Below are 17,398 nucleotides of genomic sequence, written 5' to 3'. Positions count from 1 at the left end.
TTGTTTAAAATAAAGGTAATACATGTACAGTATATGTTCCTGGAAACAATCATCCTAATCTGATAGTGCAGGAGCATGCAAAAGACTACTGTTAAGTCAAACCATGTTTACTCTACCTGACCAGAGGTGAAGCCCATCAAAACCGTATGAGTAGAGGTCATCCCCGACACCGTTACTCCCCCAGCCTTCCCCTCCCCCTGGGTAAGGACTGTAACCCTCCGTCAGAGCCCAACCCACACGCAGGTGATATGGCTGGGCTGTAAGGAACGGCTCCACGTTGTCCACCATCACCTCAAAATACCACTTCTTATACTGAGTGGATCCTTCACAAGTTCCAAGGAAAATGTTGGGTCTCATGCTAAAGGAGGATTACAAAACAAATACCTAAGTCAGAGCAGATTTTTTTATATAACTGGGCTTCAGCTCAGAAGACATAGCAAACTACAAACTGACCCACCTGGTTACATAATTGATAATGTTGGTTTGAAGTAGGAGGTCACGACCTGGAAGCAGATTCTCTGTGATGAGATTCTGGTTTGACCTTACAGCCACCCCGTTACACACACACAGAGAACAGAGCACATCCAAGACCTGACAAAAAAAGATACAGAACTCCATGAAGATTGTTCTGGGGCTGCTTTGTAGCTAGAGGTATGATTTATATTATTTTACTTTGTGGGTAATTTGAGTTTTTATATGCTATCTTTGCACATATTGTATTGTATTTTGTGAAGCACCTTGTAACTCTGCTTTTGAGAGGCAGTATAGAAGTAAAGTTTATTATTATTATCATTAATATTATTATTATTATTATAAAGAATACATGAGCTGCAATGAACTAAGACATTTTTCCAACAAGGTTTTTACAACATGCTCAGCAAGCAGTGTTACATGTTCCTGACCTTATGATTGCGTCCATGCTTATCCAGCAGAGAGATGATTGATTTGATGTGATTCTCCTGGATAATATTCAGCACCTCTGGACTCTCAATCAGAACACAATACAACACCTCCAGGATTCCTGTCATAAACATGTGGCAATATATAAAAATATAAATATTAGCAGTACATGTTTATGTGTTATGGCGGAAAAGCGTAATATTAAGTAATTTCCCCACGGGGATTATTAAAGTATTTCTGATTCTGATTCTGATTCTGATATTGTAATGTTGTTGTTATTTATATATATACATCCCAATGTATGCAGTTTGTATTTCTTCTGTATGTCTTAGATACCTGAAGATGCTTCCAAACGATCCAATTTACTGACCAGCCAGTCAAGGTTATCACAGAACAGGGCACAATTGGCACGATTACCTCTGATCAAAGAAGCTTCACAAAAGAAGAGAAGCAGAAAAGATTGTTCATGTATCACATTCAAAAACAAGAAGGTGGCTAGATATGAGGAACATAAATGACTAATCTAGAATCACCGTGAATGCATAGAACAAATCACCAAATGGGCATACCTAGCAATTCATACAGTAAATTTACTATCTCCTTCCATGACTCTGCAGCTTCTTCCCCAGCATACTCTGAGAAGTGTGCTGCTGTGTTGTAGACATTGAGCCGATCAACACAGTCCAGAACATGAGTAATCATTCCCTGTTAAAAACAATAAAAACGTATACACAACTGAAATAAAAAAAATATGAAAAAAACAAGATTTACATCCAAACATACAACAAACAATTTCAAGAATAGTCATTCCTCAGTAGGTAAACCAACCTCTTCCTGGAAGAGGTTCTGTCTGTTCTTGAGGGACCGAAGCTTGAACTGTTTGTCCTCATGTTCCAGCTCCTCCTCGGGGGGTCGGAAGTAGAAAATTAGGTCCTGCAGGGAGAGCACCACTGTGTCCATGGGCAGGGATGGGGGGTTGGCAGATTTGTTTTTCCCACTCAGAGCATCTAGACCTCTGGAAACAAGAAAAGAACATGATGAGAATACCACAGCAAATGTGCTATATCTGAAAAGCCAAAACATAGCTATTAGCAAAGATTTAAATCAAATATAACTGAAGGAGTGCTACTTGATGAACTGGTTGAAGAGGCCTGTTGTGCTGTAAATCATTCTGGCGGCTTGGGACTCTTCGGTCTGAGATCGAGCCACTGTTAGTGCATCATCCATGTGACCTTCTTTATGGAGTATGGCCTAAGAATTGAACACAGGTGATCTTAACACTCATACAAACATGTTGACTTAAACGTCTTTGAGTAGTTATTGTTGCTCCAACTGGTGATTTATATTTTGCTGACCATATTGATATTTTTTGCTTTACCTTTCTCTTCAGAGGTCCCAGACGAGCAGATTTGGCATCAACAGCAGCATATGTAAGCCACAGGCCAGATGAAGCATGCTGTACGAAGCACATGGACTCTCCATACTTAATCTCAGGCGTGCCCATGCCTTCCACATCTCGCTTCTGGGCCAGTTCAATTTTCTCCTGTAGTTTAAATAACACATGTGCTCTTCATCAACATGGGTAAGAATCTCTATACTGCACAAGGATGTCTCAAACACAATTCTGGCACCGCTGACTTTGTAAGACAATGACCTTTGATATTCTGAAGCAGAAGGCTGACATCTTAGAATTTGCCTTCTCCGCATCCACCAACAGCAGTCCTTTCTCTTCATCCAAATATAGGTATCTGCCTGTTGTTATGTGACGTATCCGGAAAGACTGGCCCCATTTAATGTGCCCTCCACTCCAACTATCAACATGAATGAATGAGTAAAGACACAAATAATCACAGTAATAATAATAATAACTTGCAGTAAATGATTGTAATACACATGTTGTTAAATGCAAGGAATCATGACACTCACGCAATACGTAGTGGTTCAAGTCTCCATAAGGATCGAGCATGACTGCATACAGCCCCTCCTTCATAATGAGCAACTCTGAAAAAATCAAACAATAACACACCAGTCGATGATGTCTAACATGTATCAGGTTGACAAATTACCACATTCCAGGTAGCCAATGTATTAAGTTTATGTCAGTACTCTATGACAATCAACTTGTAGACATTCTTAAGATAGCTAGCGCATTGCAATGAACATTTGTTTCTTATTCCATCGCTATGTGGTCATGGGGATAGCAAGCGGGGACCACTCTGAAAATTCCTTGTTGGTGTGTTCAAGGACCCTAGAATGCTACCATAGGGATGCACCAATTGGAAATTGAAAATTGATAATGATGGTTTTTTTGTTGTTATATATTCACTTCATGTGACTGAGAAACAATAAAAATCTACCAAGATTAGACTTTTGCCTTGTTGCAGTTCAGTCTATTTCTCTTCTCATACAAGATGTGAGACGGAGAGCTGAACAGCCACTCACACTGTGCTTGGTGCTATTTGCATGCAATTTGTGCCAGTGCTGGAAAACGGAGGTGATTATTTCTGCAATATCTGAGTTGGAAATAAACAACACAGCATTTAGCCAGTATAAAATCGAGTGCACACATCCGAGATATACATGGGCCACTGACATCGATGAATGCCTTCTTATTATGTCATGCGAACATGGCGAATATTGGCTGATACCAATGTATAGCCAATATATCAGTGCTTCCCTAATTTGCCACCAATGTTCCCAAAAAATGTAACCAAGCAGAAAAAACATTTTATGATAAAGATATGGGGCTGTCCTATTAATTAAAACTTAGTCAGGTGTGGAAGAGCTTTGAAGACAACCTCTACATCACCATGCATCATGAAACACGCAAAAACTAAAGGCATGTTTTATAATCTAGGAAAAATACCAAAAACACATATGGTATGCTTTGGAAGGGACAGGAATGAAAGATATTGATCACCTGCGTTGGTCGTCCCCTTGGTCAGCTGCTGGGATTGCCAAGCACTCGTCCATGTGACCATGGAACAGCCTGAGCACATACCCTCCAGTCAGAAAACCTAGAGAAAAAGATATTTTCTCATATTGCTAAAAGGGAATGGACAGGTTTATGGACAAAAAATGCTTTTAGCAACAACATAATTACAGACCTTCAGCTAGCTCACATCCAGACATCACAGGGGTCATTGTCCACAGTGTTTGCATGAAGGAGGCATCTACCATCAAGTCTCCACTGGCATAGGAAAGATGCTGAAAAGAGCGCAGGTGGTAAAATTGGTAAGATTAACTTACAACAAATTGTCAGTTAAGGTGCAAGTTAATAAAATCATGGTTACCAGGTATCGCTCTGAAGAAACACTGACAAGAATGAGGTCATCTCCCACCCTGACCTTCTCGCCTTCAGACCTTTGCTTGGAGGCTGGATGGATGGTCCACCAGCAGGCCTCACCTGTGACAGACAAACAGATTTAGGATACAGAAATCTACATGAGTTGCATAATGTGCAGTAAGGTTCATAGCTACCTGTGGAGTCTTCCTGCAAGCCCACATCAAAAGCCAATTTGTCTGTCAGTGAGCGCGAAGTAGTCAAACAGCTCAGGTACTGCAGCATAAAGAGAGGGAAAACAAGTTAGTGTTTAGTGAGATGACATGGACTTCAGATGATTTGGATAATTGATAATAGATTGTATATATGATTGTATATAATCATAACTTGTGATTGTGGGGAAAACTGCTGATTAGAGGAGAGGACAGGATAGAGCATCAGTAGCCTTATATTTGACTGTAAATGTGCTCACCATGCTGGAGTGAGTGTGTTTCAGGAGGATGGCATGTCCGTACAGCAGGGTTCGGTGACCCCCACCTTGTGACGACTGGGAAAAGGAGGTAGAGGCAGACTCAATTAAAGGCACAAAAGATGAAAGGAGGTTGTCATAATAACAGTCGAGCGAATCTGTAGACTCTAAGAATGTGCTCAGAGCATTAGGAGGAATAAAAACTATAACCATGCTACTATTGTAAAACCAAGCAAGGTTTGATGCACATGAGAAAAACAATACCTAAGTTGCATTCTACCACTGTGAAAGGTTAGATTGAATGTACAGAAATAAATACTACTTAAAATATTTTATTATTATTATGTTATGTCATCATTAGTTTTTGGTTGTATGTTCAGGTTGTTTATAAGTTATTATTGTATTTATGTTGTTATAGAAACAAGGAAGGAAAAGGAGGATTATCTAAGGTGATTGACATGAATCAGTGAAGGTATTCTAAGATAAGTTGCTCTTTTGTGGCAGCAGTTATGACACAAACTTTCAGGCTTAAGCAGTGGACAGAAATGTAATAGGACAGTAAAGAATGAGCAAACATACCCATTTGTCCAAATCGACAGCCTATGGTTGGCAAGTGGGAGAGAGAAGGAGCATGTGGCATTGAGTCAGAAAAGAAACAAAGTGAGTTTCAGTTGTTAAATGAACAATACACTGCATTTGTTGCATTTACATCATTGGTAAACCCCATGTTAAACAAACGGCATTAATTTGCCGCCTAACTGAACCTTCCTAAGGCCCGCCCCTTTGTGCACTGTGCTCCAATAACAGTTGAGCAAGCTTCGATGAGAACCTCCGTCTACTTTCCTGTACTTAGATGTTGAAAAGACAACCAAATTTAGATGATGGTTAAGTATATATTATATGTGTGTATATATTTATATATAGTCACATTTTAAGTTAGCTAATGCTCGCAAAATGGCTAGTGAGCTAATGCTAACATTAGATAACTTAAAAAAATTGGTTGTCTTTTCACATCTCGACGCGCTCAACACATACCGCGCACTATCTTGCATACTCGGAAAAGCAGAAAGGACGTTTCACTCCCGCTACCCAAGTGAGCTCAACTGTTATTTATTGGAGGACCGAGTGAAAGTGGTGGGACTTTGGGTGTTCAATTGTGTCTTACCTCATCCACAGAAGAGTTGGACAGCATCTCCTGTAATGCTCGCACAGACAGGGACTGCTCCAAAATGAAGCAGCAGATAGCAAGGTCCGGAGGGACATTCTGAAACCCAGGACAACCAGTAAAACCCAGTGAATAGGAGCAATTACAGTTCTCAAACAAATTAGATCAAAGGCATAAATAAGCATGGTGTCCTTTCGCTACCTGAGCATTGGAGGTGGTCTCAAGGAAACACAGACGATTCCCAAATCCTTCACACGACAGACACAGCTTGATCTGTTCCTTAAGGATGGATGCAGTGCACTGGAGCACGACCTGGTCATCCTACAAAGACAAAACAAGTCCAAAGTGAAGGGGGGATTTTGGGAGCATTTTTGAAGAAAAACTGGGACAGAACAAGAGGGATTGACATGCAACAAAGATCCCCAACCAGAATTGTATTTAGGATTTTAGATAACTCTCAGGCAAACTTGTAGCCTTCAGCACCAAACAGCATCTATTACACTTCCCCCTCTCTGGTGACACACAAGGCTCTGGACAAGTTTTTTCACATATGCTGTACTGCAGTAGTAAACATCCAACACTTGTGTAAACACTTGAGTAAAATCAGTTCCCCTTTAATAAATTCTGCAAAGCTTAGATTACATTGTGCCTCTTATATTTCATGGGTTAGCATATTAAACTTGCAATTCTTGACTTTTGATAGGTCAAATCCATACACCATATTTGCGAGGGGTGGCATTACAAGCTAAAATAATCTAGAGATGGCTTCGTATGAAGACAGACACATCAGGAAAACGACATTGTGGCCAACAGAAATAACAGAAATTTGGGACAACACATACATAAAATAACCTGTAAAAACAGCTGCTTCCTTCCACAACCTTTCTTAACCTTTACTTGTTTTTGTGCAGTTAATGTACATTTCTCTGTGCCTGTCACTGGCACAGCTTTAATCTCTCCGTGCCTCTCTGGCTCCATGACACCAGCCACTCCCCCCCAACCCCCCATCCCAGCTCTCTATTTTAGGCAGCTGCACCTGCTGTTCACACAGCTCATTCTGGAAACCAACAGATATTTAGGATTTGACGGCCAGGAAAAAAGAATTGGCCTACATTGCACTGACTCGATAATGCAATTAGTGGCTTGCTGACCAGAGGAATATTCAAAAATTCCCTTTGAATTACCTCGGCTCAAAACGTCATGCTCAGCTGTTTGTGTTTTTATCTGCAAATGCTTCTGATTCATTCATACCCTTATACCTGGGCACATGCCAGTAAGTAACAAATATAATTTCAGTAAAAAGAGTTTAACATTTTTGTCAACCGTCTGTCTGTAAACTATCTATTTTGTAATTTTATTTAATTTGTGTCTTATAGTTTCTGGCAGCTGACACTGCTAAATAAACTTCTGATACGTTTAAAGGACGGACCAACTCTTAGATATCAGATGATCTGATCTGATAAAATTAATGCAATAAATTTCGGTACATAATGCCAAAATTGTAATATATACGTAATGTTTCCTAATTTATACAGAGGTATGTACAAAGAAAGAATTTTGGTGTTAGCACTTCAATCCATAGTGGCATAAACAGGTTTCTGACATCCCAAAATTTTAAGTGTTAAATACAACGTTGAGGAAGGTGTGCAAACTCCAGACAAAAAGGCCCAGAGCTGACCCAGGATTTTTTTTAAACCATATTCTTGTTGCTATTCTATAGAGCTTAAAAAATTGTTTAAAGGGTCAGTTCACACCAAGACCAAAAATACATATTTTTTACCTCTTACCCATAGTGTTATTTATCCATCTAGATGGTTTTGGTGTGAACTGCTGAGTTTTGGAGATATCGGCCGTAGAGATGTATGCCTTCTCGCGAATATAATGGAACCAGATGGCAATTGGCTTGTGGCGCTCAAAGAAAAAATACATTAAAAAACAGCAATGTCTCGTTCCACAAATCATGACCTATAAACTATTTTATTTCTACGTATCACTGCTGGTTCCATTATATTCCAGAGAAGGCAGACATTTTTATGGCCAATATCTCCAAAACTCAGCAACTCAAACCAAAACAATCTAGATAGATGAACAGCAGGTAAGAGGAAATATGTTTTGATGTCCCTTTAAGACAATCTGTATTGTGCCTGTGTGACAGTTTGTGAGTTTGTAGTGTTATAAAGGGGAGTTGATGCAGCTTCAAAAAATGTATCTCACACTGTTTGCACCTTAAAGACAAGTCCGTAAAACATCACAGACCATTGGACAAACTGACAATCCGACCACAGCATATGACAGACTTAAGTATAACGTTTCTGTCACGTTCTGTTTCTGAGTTACTGTGTGCACAAGAATGTGTCTACAGGCATGACACAGCAACAGACTGATAGACAGACTGACAGAAAGACAGATGCCACCGTGACAACATGAGGCTAGGAGCTGAGCGTTTATCCAAAATAAAAAAAGAAGATTTGCCATTAAGAACTTTAAAACAACTTAACTTTAAAAAAACAAACAAAAAAAAAACAGAATTTTAAAAATTGGACTAAATGATCTGATAATAAACATTGCTAGTACTACTTTAATAGTTCCCACATGGACTGAAGTAAGCAGGTGCTGAAATGGGCCAAGCTTTGAACCTGTTAATCCTCGTGCAGTAAATATAGAACTCAGCTGAGTTCAGGGTGAACATAAACAGGCCTAGAGTGACTTTATGACACATAGTTAACATATTTTACTTTAGTGCTGTGTTTCAGGCCATGAGACAATGACAACTGCAAACATGTGTTTTTTAGATTTATGTGGCTTCTAGATTCATTTGTAAAAGAAAAAACATTTAAATTTAAATGTGCTCACGCTCATAAAAATATTAAGTAAAAACACTGCCGTCACACTTAAGGATGTACAACTTATAATCAAGTGGCTACAAGGAACTTATAATGCAGTCTATACATAATCAGTGTCACACTAACATAAGGGCTAGAGTTACCAGAGTCTAGAGAATCTCAAGTGAAACTATTTGGAACATCTACAATAGCTGAGTATCAACGCTGACTATCCAAATAGAGAGTGTTACATACAGTAGACTGCTTGCAAGGCCACAATGCCCTTCTGCAGGCTTTGACACAGAGATCTAAACAGGAAATCTGATAGCTACGTGGTGAGTAATACAGCAAAAATAAACAGACTTAAACAAAATAGTTTAAAACTTAACATTATAACATCAATTAAAATCATTTAAGTAAAAAATATATATGTCAGGTAAAAGTAAAACTTAAACTCCGTAAAAAAGATATTCATATTTAAAAAATGCACACTGTAGTACAACAAAGACCTGAGAACAGAGTCGCAGTGGAGTCATCCGATACAGCCATACTTAATCTTGGTTCGGGACATGGTCATCAAGCACAGTATGCAAACAATTATTGCTTACAAATAGTTACAACTATCTTGTAAACAGCAGAGAATGAGTAGACGACCTCCATCGATAACAGCAATTTATTTATTCAATTCATTCATTATGATATTTGGGTAAATAAGTCCCTAAATGACCCTTTTTGTAAAAAGGTAGTTATGAGATTCTTATGAGATAAAGGACTAGTCTAAATTCTTAAATTAAAAAGCAAACAAAAACAGGACCATATATTTAATCTGGAACAACATCAAGCAACAAACGTGGCAATACTGCATCAAGAGGAGGCTGGAGGACTTTGTGGTCTCCACAATGTCAACATTATTCTGTTGCAGATCTTCAACATACCAAAGCCAAAATAAACCTCTACATTCCCATAAAACCACCAGGCATGATACAGTTGACTGCAGTCGTTCACACTACCATTCACTATCAATGAATTATTAGTTCCAGCATTTGTAATCAAATGAGTCTGACTGCCTCCAGTCTTCCTTTAGGATAGATCTGTCTGAATTTACAAATCTAACCTAAACTGAGCTCAGTCTTTTTTTAGTGGATTTTCATTTTAAAGATTCAACCCTGAGGTTTTTTTTGTCTGTGAAGCCATTGTGATCTTGATCTCTGCCTCAGTCACAGGTGCAATGTTCCACTTAAAGCAAGAAACCCAAAATACAAACTACAGAAAACATAGTAAATATTTTAGAAATATTTAATTGTTCTAATTGCCATTATTCGCATTATGGTGATATCAGGGTCAAAATGTACTAAAATTACATTCATGTAACTTTATGTAATTGCCTTCTATGTGCTAACTATCACCAGCAGTTTTCTTCTCTGTGACAAAACAGTAACATATCATGTAACCATTCGGATATAAATAGATAACAATGCAGACAAAACCAGCCACCTGTCCTTGTCTATCTGTGCTCAGGCTATGTAAAGATAGTAACCCATCGAATAAATGCTTGTCTATTATCTATTATGAAGTTCCAACTCAAAAAACAAAGTGCTCATTATTGTACATTAATGCCTGAGTAAGTTTAGTAATAGTTGTAAACTACTTGAGAAGAGGCAGACAGCATCACTTACCGTACGCAGGAACTGAATCTCTTCCTCTCCATCTGCTCCTTCTGCCATCCTCCCAAGGCATTAAAAGCAAAACCTTGAGAGAAATGAAAAAAATGTTTGTCTCTCAGCTATGTAACTCCTTGTGCATGTATTCCCACCACCTAAGGCAAGACAATGTTGGTGAAGGCTTCTGAAGGGCACTGTGGGTCCTGTCTCTCTCTGGCAGTGCTATGAGGCAGAGGGATTGACTGTTCATTCTTGGTCATTACAGCATCATGAAGAGGTGGAGCAAGCTGAAAAGGCTGAACCAGCAGTTCAAATGGTTATGGTGTCTAGACCATTATTTTGCACTGTGTTGATACATTATAAATGATTGTGCTGAAGTAAGATATTACATTTAAGCATGAACTACCATAGTGCCATAACAGTTGTGTTGGGAAAAGGGTCAGATTTCAATAACAGACTGAGCGGACAGTGTTTTCCCAGTGTGCAGCTTCAACCTCAGGACTATGAAATGTATCATTTGCATGCTTTTTGAATTTAGTTTTTCCATTATTTGTTTTTATTATTTATTTAATCTATAGATTGAAACATTATTTGTTTAAGTGTTTAATACAACTGTGAAGTGATTGTACCAGGTTACAGGGGCTGGGGGAAACCTGTGTGATAAAAAATAATATTAGGTTGTGTTGTTAGTGTTTATCTGTGAATTAAAAAAAACATTGTTTCATTTATGATTTTTGAATGAATGTTTAAAGATAATACTATTGTATCTATTGTATTTATTAGTTATATTAAGGGTTATTAACTATTTCTATGCGTATATTCTTATTGCAAATACACTGCCATTTTAAATTGACTAAACTAAAAGCATAAAAAAAGCATAAAATGCAAGTGTGTATGCATATCTAGCAAGCATGAATGAAAAAAGTACGGCTAAGTAAGTTACTTATAAACATTTCATCTCTGGAAATACAGCTCACCTGTTAAACCTAAAAATCAACTGAGTCGAGCAACAGCGCCAAATGTGTAAAGAAACGAAGTGATAGTGTTTTGTGTATAATTTTACAGTTTAATGAACGGGAATGATACCAACTCATTTCCTGTGGAGGGCAGCAAAGCCGTCAGATGTGATCCGTAGAAGAAGAAAACGGTACGTCGGCAAAACACTTCCCTCTTCGTTTCCAAAACACAAAGTCCGGTAAGAGCTATTAACGGTATTAGTCTTCAACCAGCAGCATTAAGTTAGTAATAATATGCATTGTTGCCAGTATGCTGTACAGAAATAGTATGTTTGCGTTGAAAGGTGAAACACGAATCTAAACTAAGCCCTTTTTGCTAACTCAGCTAGGTAGCGTAGCAGCGCCGCGGTTACTGTAAAAAGTGGCTCATGTTTTCACTTTGGTTGGTCGCTGTCGTTTGTAGCACTCACCTTCGAGACTCTACCAAAAGTATACGCTAAACTCAACAACGTTTGCAGGTGAAATGACTGGAAGCCAACGCATTAGTTGGCGTCGGTCCGCAGATTATGTCAGACTTTGTAGTCATCTGTGTTTTTCTATGTGAAAGAGTTAAAGGTTGGCACTGAGGAGAAGGATGGATGCCCTCACCCACATGCTAACAGACCCTCTTGATCCAAAAGAAGAAACCGATGGACAGATCACAGAGGAATGCATGCTGGGGAACTGTAGAGTCAACCTCCCAGAGGACCTGCTTGAGGACGTGAGTTACCTAGTGTCCAGTGAGGAAATGCTGTTCTTTCCTGCTTTGTTTGGCTGTTTACAGGTGAAGGACACAGTGCAGATTATGCATTCATTTTGGATGTTTTTGTGTGTTTACAACAGCCTGAAATTTTCTTCTCTGTGATGAGCGAAAGCACCTGGAATGAAGTACTGTCCGATTCACAGAAGCAACACCTCCGTCAGTTTTTACCACAGTTCCCTGAATGCAACGTGGAGGAGCAGGACAGCACCATCAGTGACCTATTCAACAACATAGATTTTAACTTTGGAAATCCTCTCCATCTTGCACAAAAGCTATTCAGAGGTGCTTCCTAGTTATCTACTTACTTTCCCACCAACACACAATTTTTAAATGTAATTTTTTTTAAAGTATTTTCTGATCGTAACTCTCATTATCTCAACCTAGATGGTTACTTCAATCCAGAGGTGGTCAAGTACAGACAGTTGTGTGCCAAGTCCCAGAAAAAGCGACAGTTGTACTCCATCCAGCAGTATTACCACAGACTGTTGAAGCAGATCCTTGTCTCCAGAAAGGTATTTTTTGTTAAAGTTTGAACTACAAGGTGTGCATGTGGCCTTCTGCAGTTAGTCTTAATGTCTCCTCTTGTTGTAGGAGCTGCTGGAGTTTGCGGTTCACAATGGTATGGACTTTCCTCCGAAAAGGAAGTTACCATCCAAGACTCACGCTGAAATGCGGGAGCCGAGGGTGAGAAGAAGGTTGAGTCGCATCTTAAAGGAAGTCAAAACTGAGTGTGGAGACAGCAATGCTTCATCTGATGATGATGGTCAGTCTTTCAATTGGTATCACTGCCGATAATAATCCCTTTATTTCTAAAGCACTTCTCTAAAAAGGAGATGCTGATGTAGGCTGTAGTATAGCAGCTAATATTAGAATATGCAATGTGAAGGCAAATTTATAAAACTGACCATACCTGTGCTCTTGCATGTCTGCTTCTTCTTCTTCTTCTTCTTCTCCTTCTTCTCCTTATTGCCTATGCTTGTAGACATGTCATTATGGACTCCGGCACCACAATCGCCTTCCTCTCCGACACCCACTGTCTCGCTCAGAGTTCTCCCCAGCCTCTCCACCCAAGACATGAAGACTACTGGTCAGCAATTTCTGCAATATCCCGATTGTGTGTTTCAGTATGATGAATATATTGTTTAAAGACATTTTATTTTTTCACAGAAAAAATAGAACTAGGGGAGCGGGACTTGAAAGCCATGCTGCAAAGCCATCGGGAGAAGAGGAAGCGTCAGCCAGTAAGAAAAAAACAAAACAGATATGGTGTAGTTTTAATTTGTACAATATATTACTAATGATTGATTTACTCAGGATCATCCAGACTTGATGACCTCTGATATCCACCTTGGAGACATACTCTCAAGAACCAATATTGGTCGGAAGGGGACTCTGCGTGAGTAAAATAAATAAAAAACTAACAACAAATCTTAAACCTCTTGTTTTTGTTGTTTTAATAGCACACGGTCAATATGTTTCTTTTTCTATTCCAGCACTCTTTGATCTGTCTCTGCCTAAGAAGAAGATGAAAGATGAGAGAAGGAAGAAGAAAATGAGGACAATAAAAGTGGAATCTGAGGATCCCTGTGAAACTCTTGCACCTTCAGACACACCATCAGCTCCACCAGCGAACATCATCAACTCCCTGCCGGACACACCGTCTACTCCACTGCCCAACATCAAGGAGGAGTGAGTCAACTCTGGTGCCACGCTGGTGTCAAGAATATTTACAGAATTGTGTGTGTGTGTATATAGATTATGCTATTTATTAATGTAAAGAACCTCATTGCAGAATTGTGGAGGAGTCTCAGAGCAGCCCGGTTGCAGTTGAGGAAATAGCTGTCAGTTTCTTCAACTTGTTGGAAACTATCTTAAGGGCAGAAAACCTTTCCAGCACTTTAATGGTATGCACTCATTCCACAGTCTCACATACATATTATTACATTGATCGCAGTTGTCCCTAAACATCATAACGCCTACATTTTGATTTCTCAGTTGGAGGAGAAAGTTCAGATGTGGCAGTCGTCTCCAGCCAGCTCCCTCAACATGTGGTTTTCATCTGTTCCGTGTTGGTCGGACTTGGTGCTTCAGGCCCTGCAGTTTCTTGCAGGAGAGACTAAAGGTAGGTAGCAGTGATCACTCACACTGAAATGGTCAGAATTTTACACCCCATGTTACTCTTGTATGTTTCCCCACACTTTGTTGTTTGTTAATCAGATGGCATGATGGCGCTCCCCAGTGGCTTTGCTCCATTTGTGGAGTTTTCTGATGAATCCCAGCACTGGAGGTGGATTGGTAAGAGGGTTCAACTGTTGAAATTCCTGATTGATGCAGTGTTTGGTTTTCACACTGATTGTATTCTTAAAGATTAAAGTTGATCACTTATTTTAGGCCCCACTCAGGATACAGAGAAGGATCTCAGTGCACTCTGTCAGCTGTGGCTGGACTCCAAAGATTTAGTTGTCAAGGTAGTACAATTGTTATATTACAAATACACTTTCAGAACTGACTCTACAGTTTGTTGTTACTATATTTATGTTTACCACTGTTTTATTTGTGAGAAAATTTAAGGAATCCTCTTTGTCTTCCACAGACAGAAAATGAAGACATGTTAGAGATTACTTCTCCCACGCCAAGAGTGTAAGATTCAGTGCTTCATAAAGCATTGCAAACATGATATAATTTATGAAAATGTAACAAATTATTCAGTTGATAGACTGGAAATTTGATTATTGTTGTTAGACTATTATTACTACTAACTGTGTATTTGATCAAAAACTTACTTAATTGTAAAAAAAAAAAAAAGATAATTTAACATTATGAAGTAGTTTGAGTTGCAGTATTGTGGTTGTTGAAGTTAACAGTGTAATATCTCTAACCGTCTCTAACAGTTCAACAGATTATGTCGTGCGGCCGAGCACAGGCGATGAGAGACAAGTGTTTCAAATCCAGGTTTGTTTGTGCTGCTGGAATATTATAACATCATTTATAACATTTTGCCTGGACATGAAATCTCTAACCCGACATACTTTTCTGTTTGTTTATCAGGAGCAGCAGCGATACAACCAGCCACATAAAGCCTTCACCTTTAGGATGCACGGCTTTGAATCTGTGGTGGGGCCCGTTAAAGGGGTGTTTGATAAGGAGATGTCTCTCAACAAAGCCAGGGAGCACACACTGCTCCGCTCAGACCGACCACCATACGTCACCATCCTCTCTCTGGGTTAGACCTTCAGTTTTACTCTTTACTCAAAGGAAACCAATCACACGACTCTGAATTTTGACTTATAGTCTCTTTCTTTCGTAGTGCGGGACGCGGCAGCCAGGTTACCCAATGGAGAAGGAACAAGGGCAGAGATCTGTGAACTGTTGAAAGACTCACAGTTTCTTGCTCCAGATGTCACCAGTGCACAGGTGTGATCTTTCAGGAAAAATCTTTTTTTTTTTCTTTTTTTTTCCCTTTTTCTTGCTCTGGGTAATTTAGTTTTGTTTGGACCTTAAACAGACCAGCGCTGCCTTTAAGATGCGGTCACATGTCCTGTGTGTAAGGAGCTTTCTCTGTTATTTAGGTGAACACGGTTGTCAGTGGGGCTCTGGATAGACTTCATTATGAGAAAGACCCCTGTGTGAAGTATGACATCGGCCGCAAACTCTGGATTTACCTCCACCGCAGTCGCAGTCAAGAGGAGTTCGGTAAGCGACCATGTACTTGATTTTGTAAAGATCTCTAATCCTGTCAATTATCTACTATTATCTGTCACTGAAAAAAAATTCCCGTGTTTTTTCTTTCTCCCATGCAGAGAGGATCCACCAGGCTCAAGCTGCTGCTGCAAAAGCAAGAAAAGCACTACAGCAGAAACCTAAACCTGCATCCAAGCCTGTGAGTCCACTTCCTCCATTTTACGGCAGAAATTTCTATGTGGCTTTTTACTATATGGAAAACATTTGTTGAAGTTGTGCTACTGTAGTAGAAGTTATTGCCTTCCCACCTGGGAGTTTTTTAAGTTGTTGTTCATCAGTGTTTGACATTTTAGCTGTTGATTATGAATCTTAAGCCCGGCTTATGTTTTAGAAGTCTGGAAGTAAAGACGGAGGCAGTAAAACCCCTGGATGTCTGGAGACAGGACTAGATATAGGCTCCAATCCCATGTCCCCAACCCCTACGACACCCACTATTAATACACCTGGAACTCCTAAGTCACCCTTACCCTGCACAGCCACCACGCCAACAAAGACTGTAGTCCCGGATACAATCAAAACCAGCCCAGGGTCAGTGTGACACACGACTTCTATTTTTGTTTTGTTTTGGACAATAAAAACGTGTTTGTTGTGTGTTTCATCTGTGTAATTTGACTCTTCTCTCACCTATTGCTTCTGCCCTTCTTGCTCTCCCAGGGTACTTCTTGTGTCCCCTCCCTCATTGCCCCAGCTGGGAGCCATCTTACCCAGCAGTCAGGCTGGTCCACCAGCTTCGCAGCCAGTCACATCCCAACACACGGCTCGGATAGTGAGTCACCTGGCGGCAAGCTCCCTCCCTCAGGTGCGGGTTGTTTCTGCTCAGACTGGTCTGGTTTCTTCAGCCGGAAGTCAGCAGGCCACACTGATGCATCAGACCCCTCACCAGATCAGGATGCCGGTGTCTGTGGCAACCAAGGGCATTTCACAGGTAACCAGATAAGGAGCCGTGTTTGTTGTTTTTTTTACATTACTATTATGTTAATTCTGTCTGTGTTTATTGTGTACATCAATAGGCAGTGGTTTCTGTGCCTCTGAGGAGTCAGTCTGCTAGTAGTCCAGTTCAGGTGCCAACCACCCTGTCTGTGTCCGCTGTAGCCAAACCTCAAACTGGATCACCTGGTAGCCCAGCTAACAACCCTGCTTCCCCTGCTGTGCTGCAAGGAGTTGGCAGCCCTAATATCAAACAGGTGAAACATTTTGTTTCAACTGGGATATTTGGTCACTTAAGTCGACTACTTGTAGGGCCTTTTCTAAACAGTTTTAAACTGCAAGGATGTCTCCACCAGGCTGGAGATTAGTTATTGCATAGCTTAAAAACATATGGAAGGGGGCCATGCTCTCAAACTGAAAGGGTGCTATTTACAGGTTGATAAATAAATTTAACTCCTTGAACACTCAATCCCAAATGCTAAAAGACAGTTACAGCATAAAACTCAATATTTATTCCACCCAACATATGGTACAGGAGTACAAGTACAGAAATTAGTTCAACCTTTGTCCCGCATGGAACATTTGGTTTTTTCTGATTTCAACAGAAAACATCTACAGGCTATGGAGTGAAATATCTTACTTCCTATTTGGTGGTGTGTTTTTTTTTTTTTT

The 17,398-nt window shown here is 39.8% G+C and overlaps 2 protein-coding genes across 6 annotated transcripts in view; one reads left to right on the top strand and one right to left on the bottom strand.

The window, feature by feature from the left end:
• LOC118331151 (ryanodine receptor 1-like) overlaps window positions 1–10,528 on the bottom strand; it is a 49,458-nt gene extending 38,930 nt beyond the window's left edge. For 3 of the 4 annotated variants that reach the window (XM_035665930.1, XM_035665931.1, XM_035665933.1), the window contains exons 1-19: window positions 10,316–10,528; window positions 6,019–6,138; window positions 5,818–5,916; window positions 5,232–5,252; window positions 4,656–4,730; window positions 4,381–4,459; window positions 4,194–4,306; window positions 4,008–4,107; window positions 3,821–3,917; window positions 2,827–2,901; window positions 2,555–2,711; window positions 2,279–2,443; window positions 2,030–2,151; window positions 1,729–1,915; window positions 1,470–1,605; window positions 1,237–1,332; window positions 903–1,021; window positions 458–591; window positions 117–358 (exon numbers count right to left, since the gene is read on the bottom strand). In XM_035665930.1, coding sequence (XP_035521823.1) covers window positions 117–358; window positions 458–591; window positions 903–1,021; window positions 1,237–1,332; window positions 1,470–1,605; window positions 1,729–1,915; window positions 2,030–2,151; window positions 2,279–2,443; window positions 2,555–2,711; window positions 2,827–2,901; window positions 3,821–3,917; window positions 4,008–4,107; window positions 4,194–4,306; window positions 4,381–4,459; window positions 4,656–4,730; window positions 5,232–5,252; window positions 5,818–5,916; window positions 6,019–6,138; window positions 10,316–10,363 — 2,185 coding nt within the window. In that variant the 5' untranslated portion in view covers window positions 10,364–10,528. The remainder of the gene's footprint in view (window positions 1–116; window positions 359–457; window positions 592–902; window positions 1,022–1,236; window positions 1,333–1,469; window positions 1,606–1,728; window positions 1,916–2,029; window positions 2,152–2,278; window positions 2,444–2,554; window positions 2,712–2,826; window positions 2,902–3,820; window positions 3,918–4,007; window positions 4,108–4,193; window positions 4,307–4,380; window positions 4,460–4,655; window positions 4,731–5,231; window positions 5,253–5,817; window positions 5,917–6,018; window positions 6,139–10,315) is intronic. The other variant, XM_035665932.1, reaches the window with a different exon arrangement.
• Window positions 10,529–11,430: 902 nt separating this feature from the next.
• Window positions 11,431–17,398, top strand: part of nfrkb (nuclear factor related to kappaB binding protein) — a 9,361-nt gene continuing 3,393 nt past the window's right edge. Inside the window, exons 1-22 of one of the 2 annotated variants that reach the window (XM_035665934.1) lie at window positions 11,431–11,495; window positions 11,864–12,016; window positions 12,139–12,340; window positions 12,443–12,570; window positions 12,650–12,821; window positions 13,041–13,145; window positions 13,226–13,299; window positions 13,373–13,454; window positions 13,552–13,747; window positions 13,851–13,962; window positions 14,054–14,180; window positions 14,276–14,353; window positions 14,450–14,526; window positions 14,652–14,698; window positions 14,950–15,010; window positions 15,107–15,281; window positions 15,366–15,472; window positions 15,628–15,751; window positions 15,859–15,938; window positions 16,131–16,327; window positions 16,454–16,724; window positions 16,810–16,983. In XM_035665934.1, the coding sequence (XP_035521827.1) occupies window positions 11,891–12,016; window positions 12,139–12,340; window positions 12,443–12,570; window positions 12,650–12,821; window positions 13,041–13,145; window positions 13,226–13,299; window positions 13,373–13,454; window positions 13,552–13,747; window positions 13,851–13,962; window positions 14,054–14,180; window positions 14,276–14,353; window positions 14,450–14,526; window positions 14,652–14,698; window positions 14,950–15,010; window positions 15,107–15,281; window positions 15,366–15,472; window positions 15,628–15,751; window positions 15,859–15,938; window positions 16,131–16,327; window positions 16,454–16,724; window positions 16,810–16,983 (2,715 nt within the window). In that variant the 5' untranslated portion in view covers window positions 11,431–11,495; window positions 11,864–11,890. The remainder of the gene's footprint in view (window positions 11,496–11,863; window positions 12,017–12,138; window positions 12,341–12,442; window positions 12,571–12,649; window positions 12,822–13,040; window positions 13,146–13,225; window positions 13,300–13,372; window positions 13,455–13,551; window positions 13,748–13,850; window positions 13,963–14,053; window positions 14,181–14,275; window positions 14,354–14,449; window positions 14,527–14,651; window positions 14,699–14,949; window positions 15,011–15,106; window positions 15,282–15,365; window positions 15,473–15,627; window positions 15,752–15,858; window positions 15,939–16,130; window positions 16,328–16,453; window positions 16,725–16,809; window positions 16,984–17,398) is intronic. The other variant, XM_035665935.1, reaches the window with a different exon arrangement.

The sequence above is a fragment of the Morone saxatilis genome, unplaced genomic scaffold, assembly GCF_004916995.1.
Source record: "Morone saxatilis isolate NCDOM2014 unplaced genomic scaffold, NCSU_SB_2.0 Contig20, whole genome shotgun sequence".
Classification (NCBI taxonomy): Eukaryota; Metazoa; Chordata; class Actinopteri; family Moronidae; genus Morone; species Morone saxatilis.
Note: the sequence above shows the minus strand (reverse complement) of the source record. Positions and strands in the feature narration are given on the sequence as shown.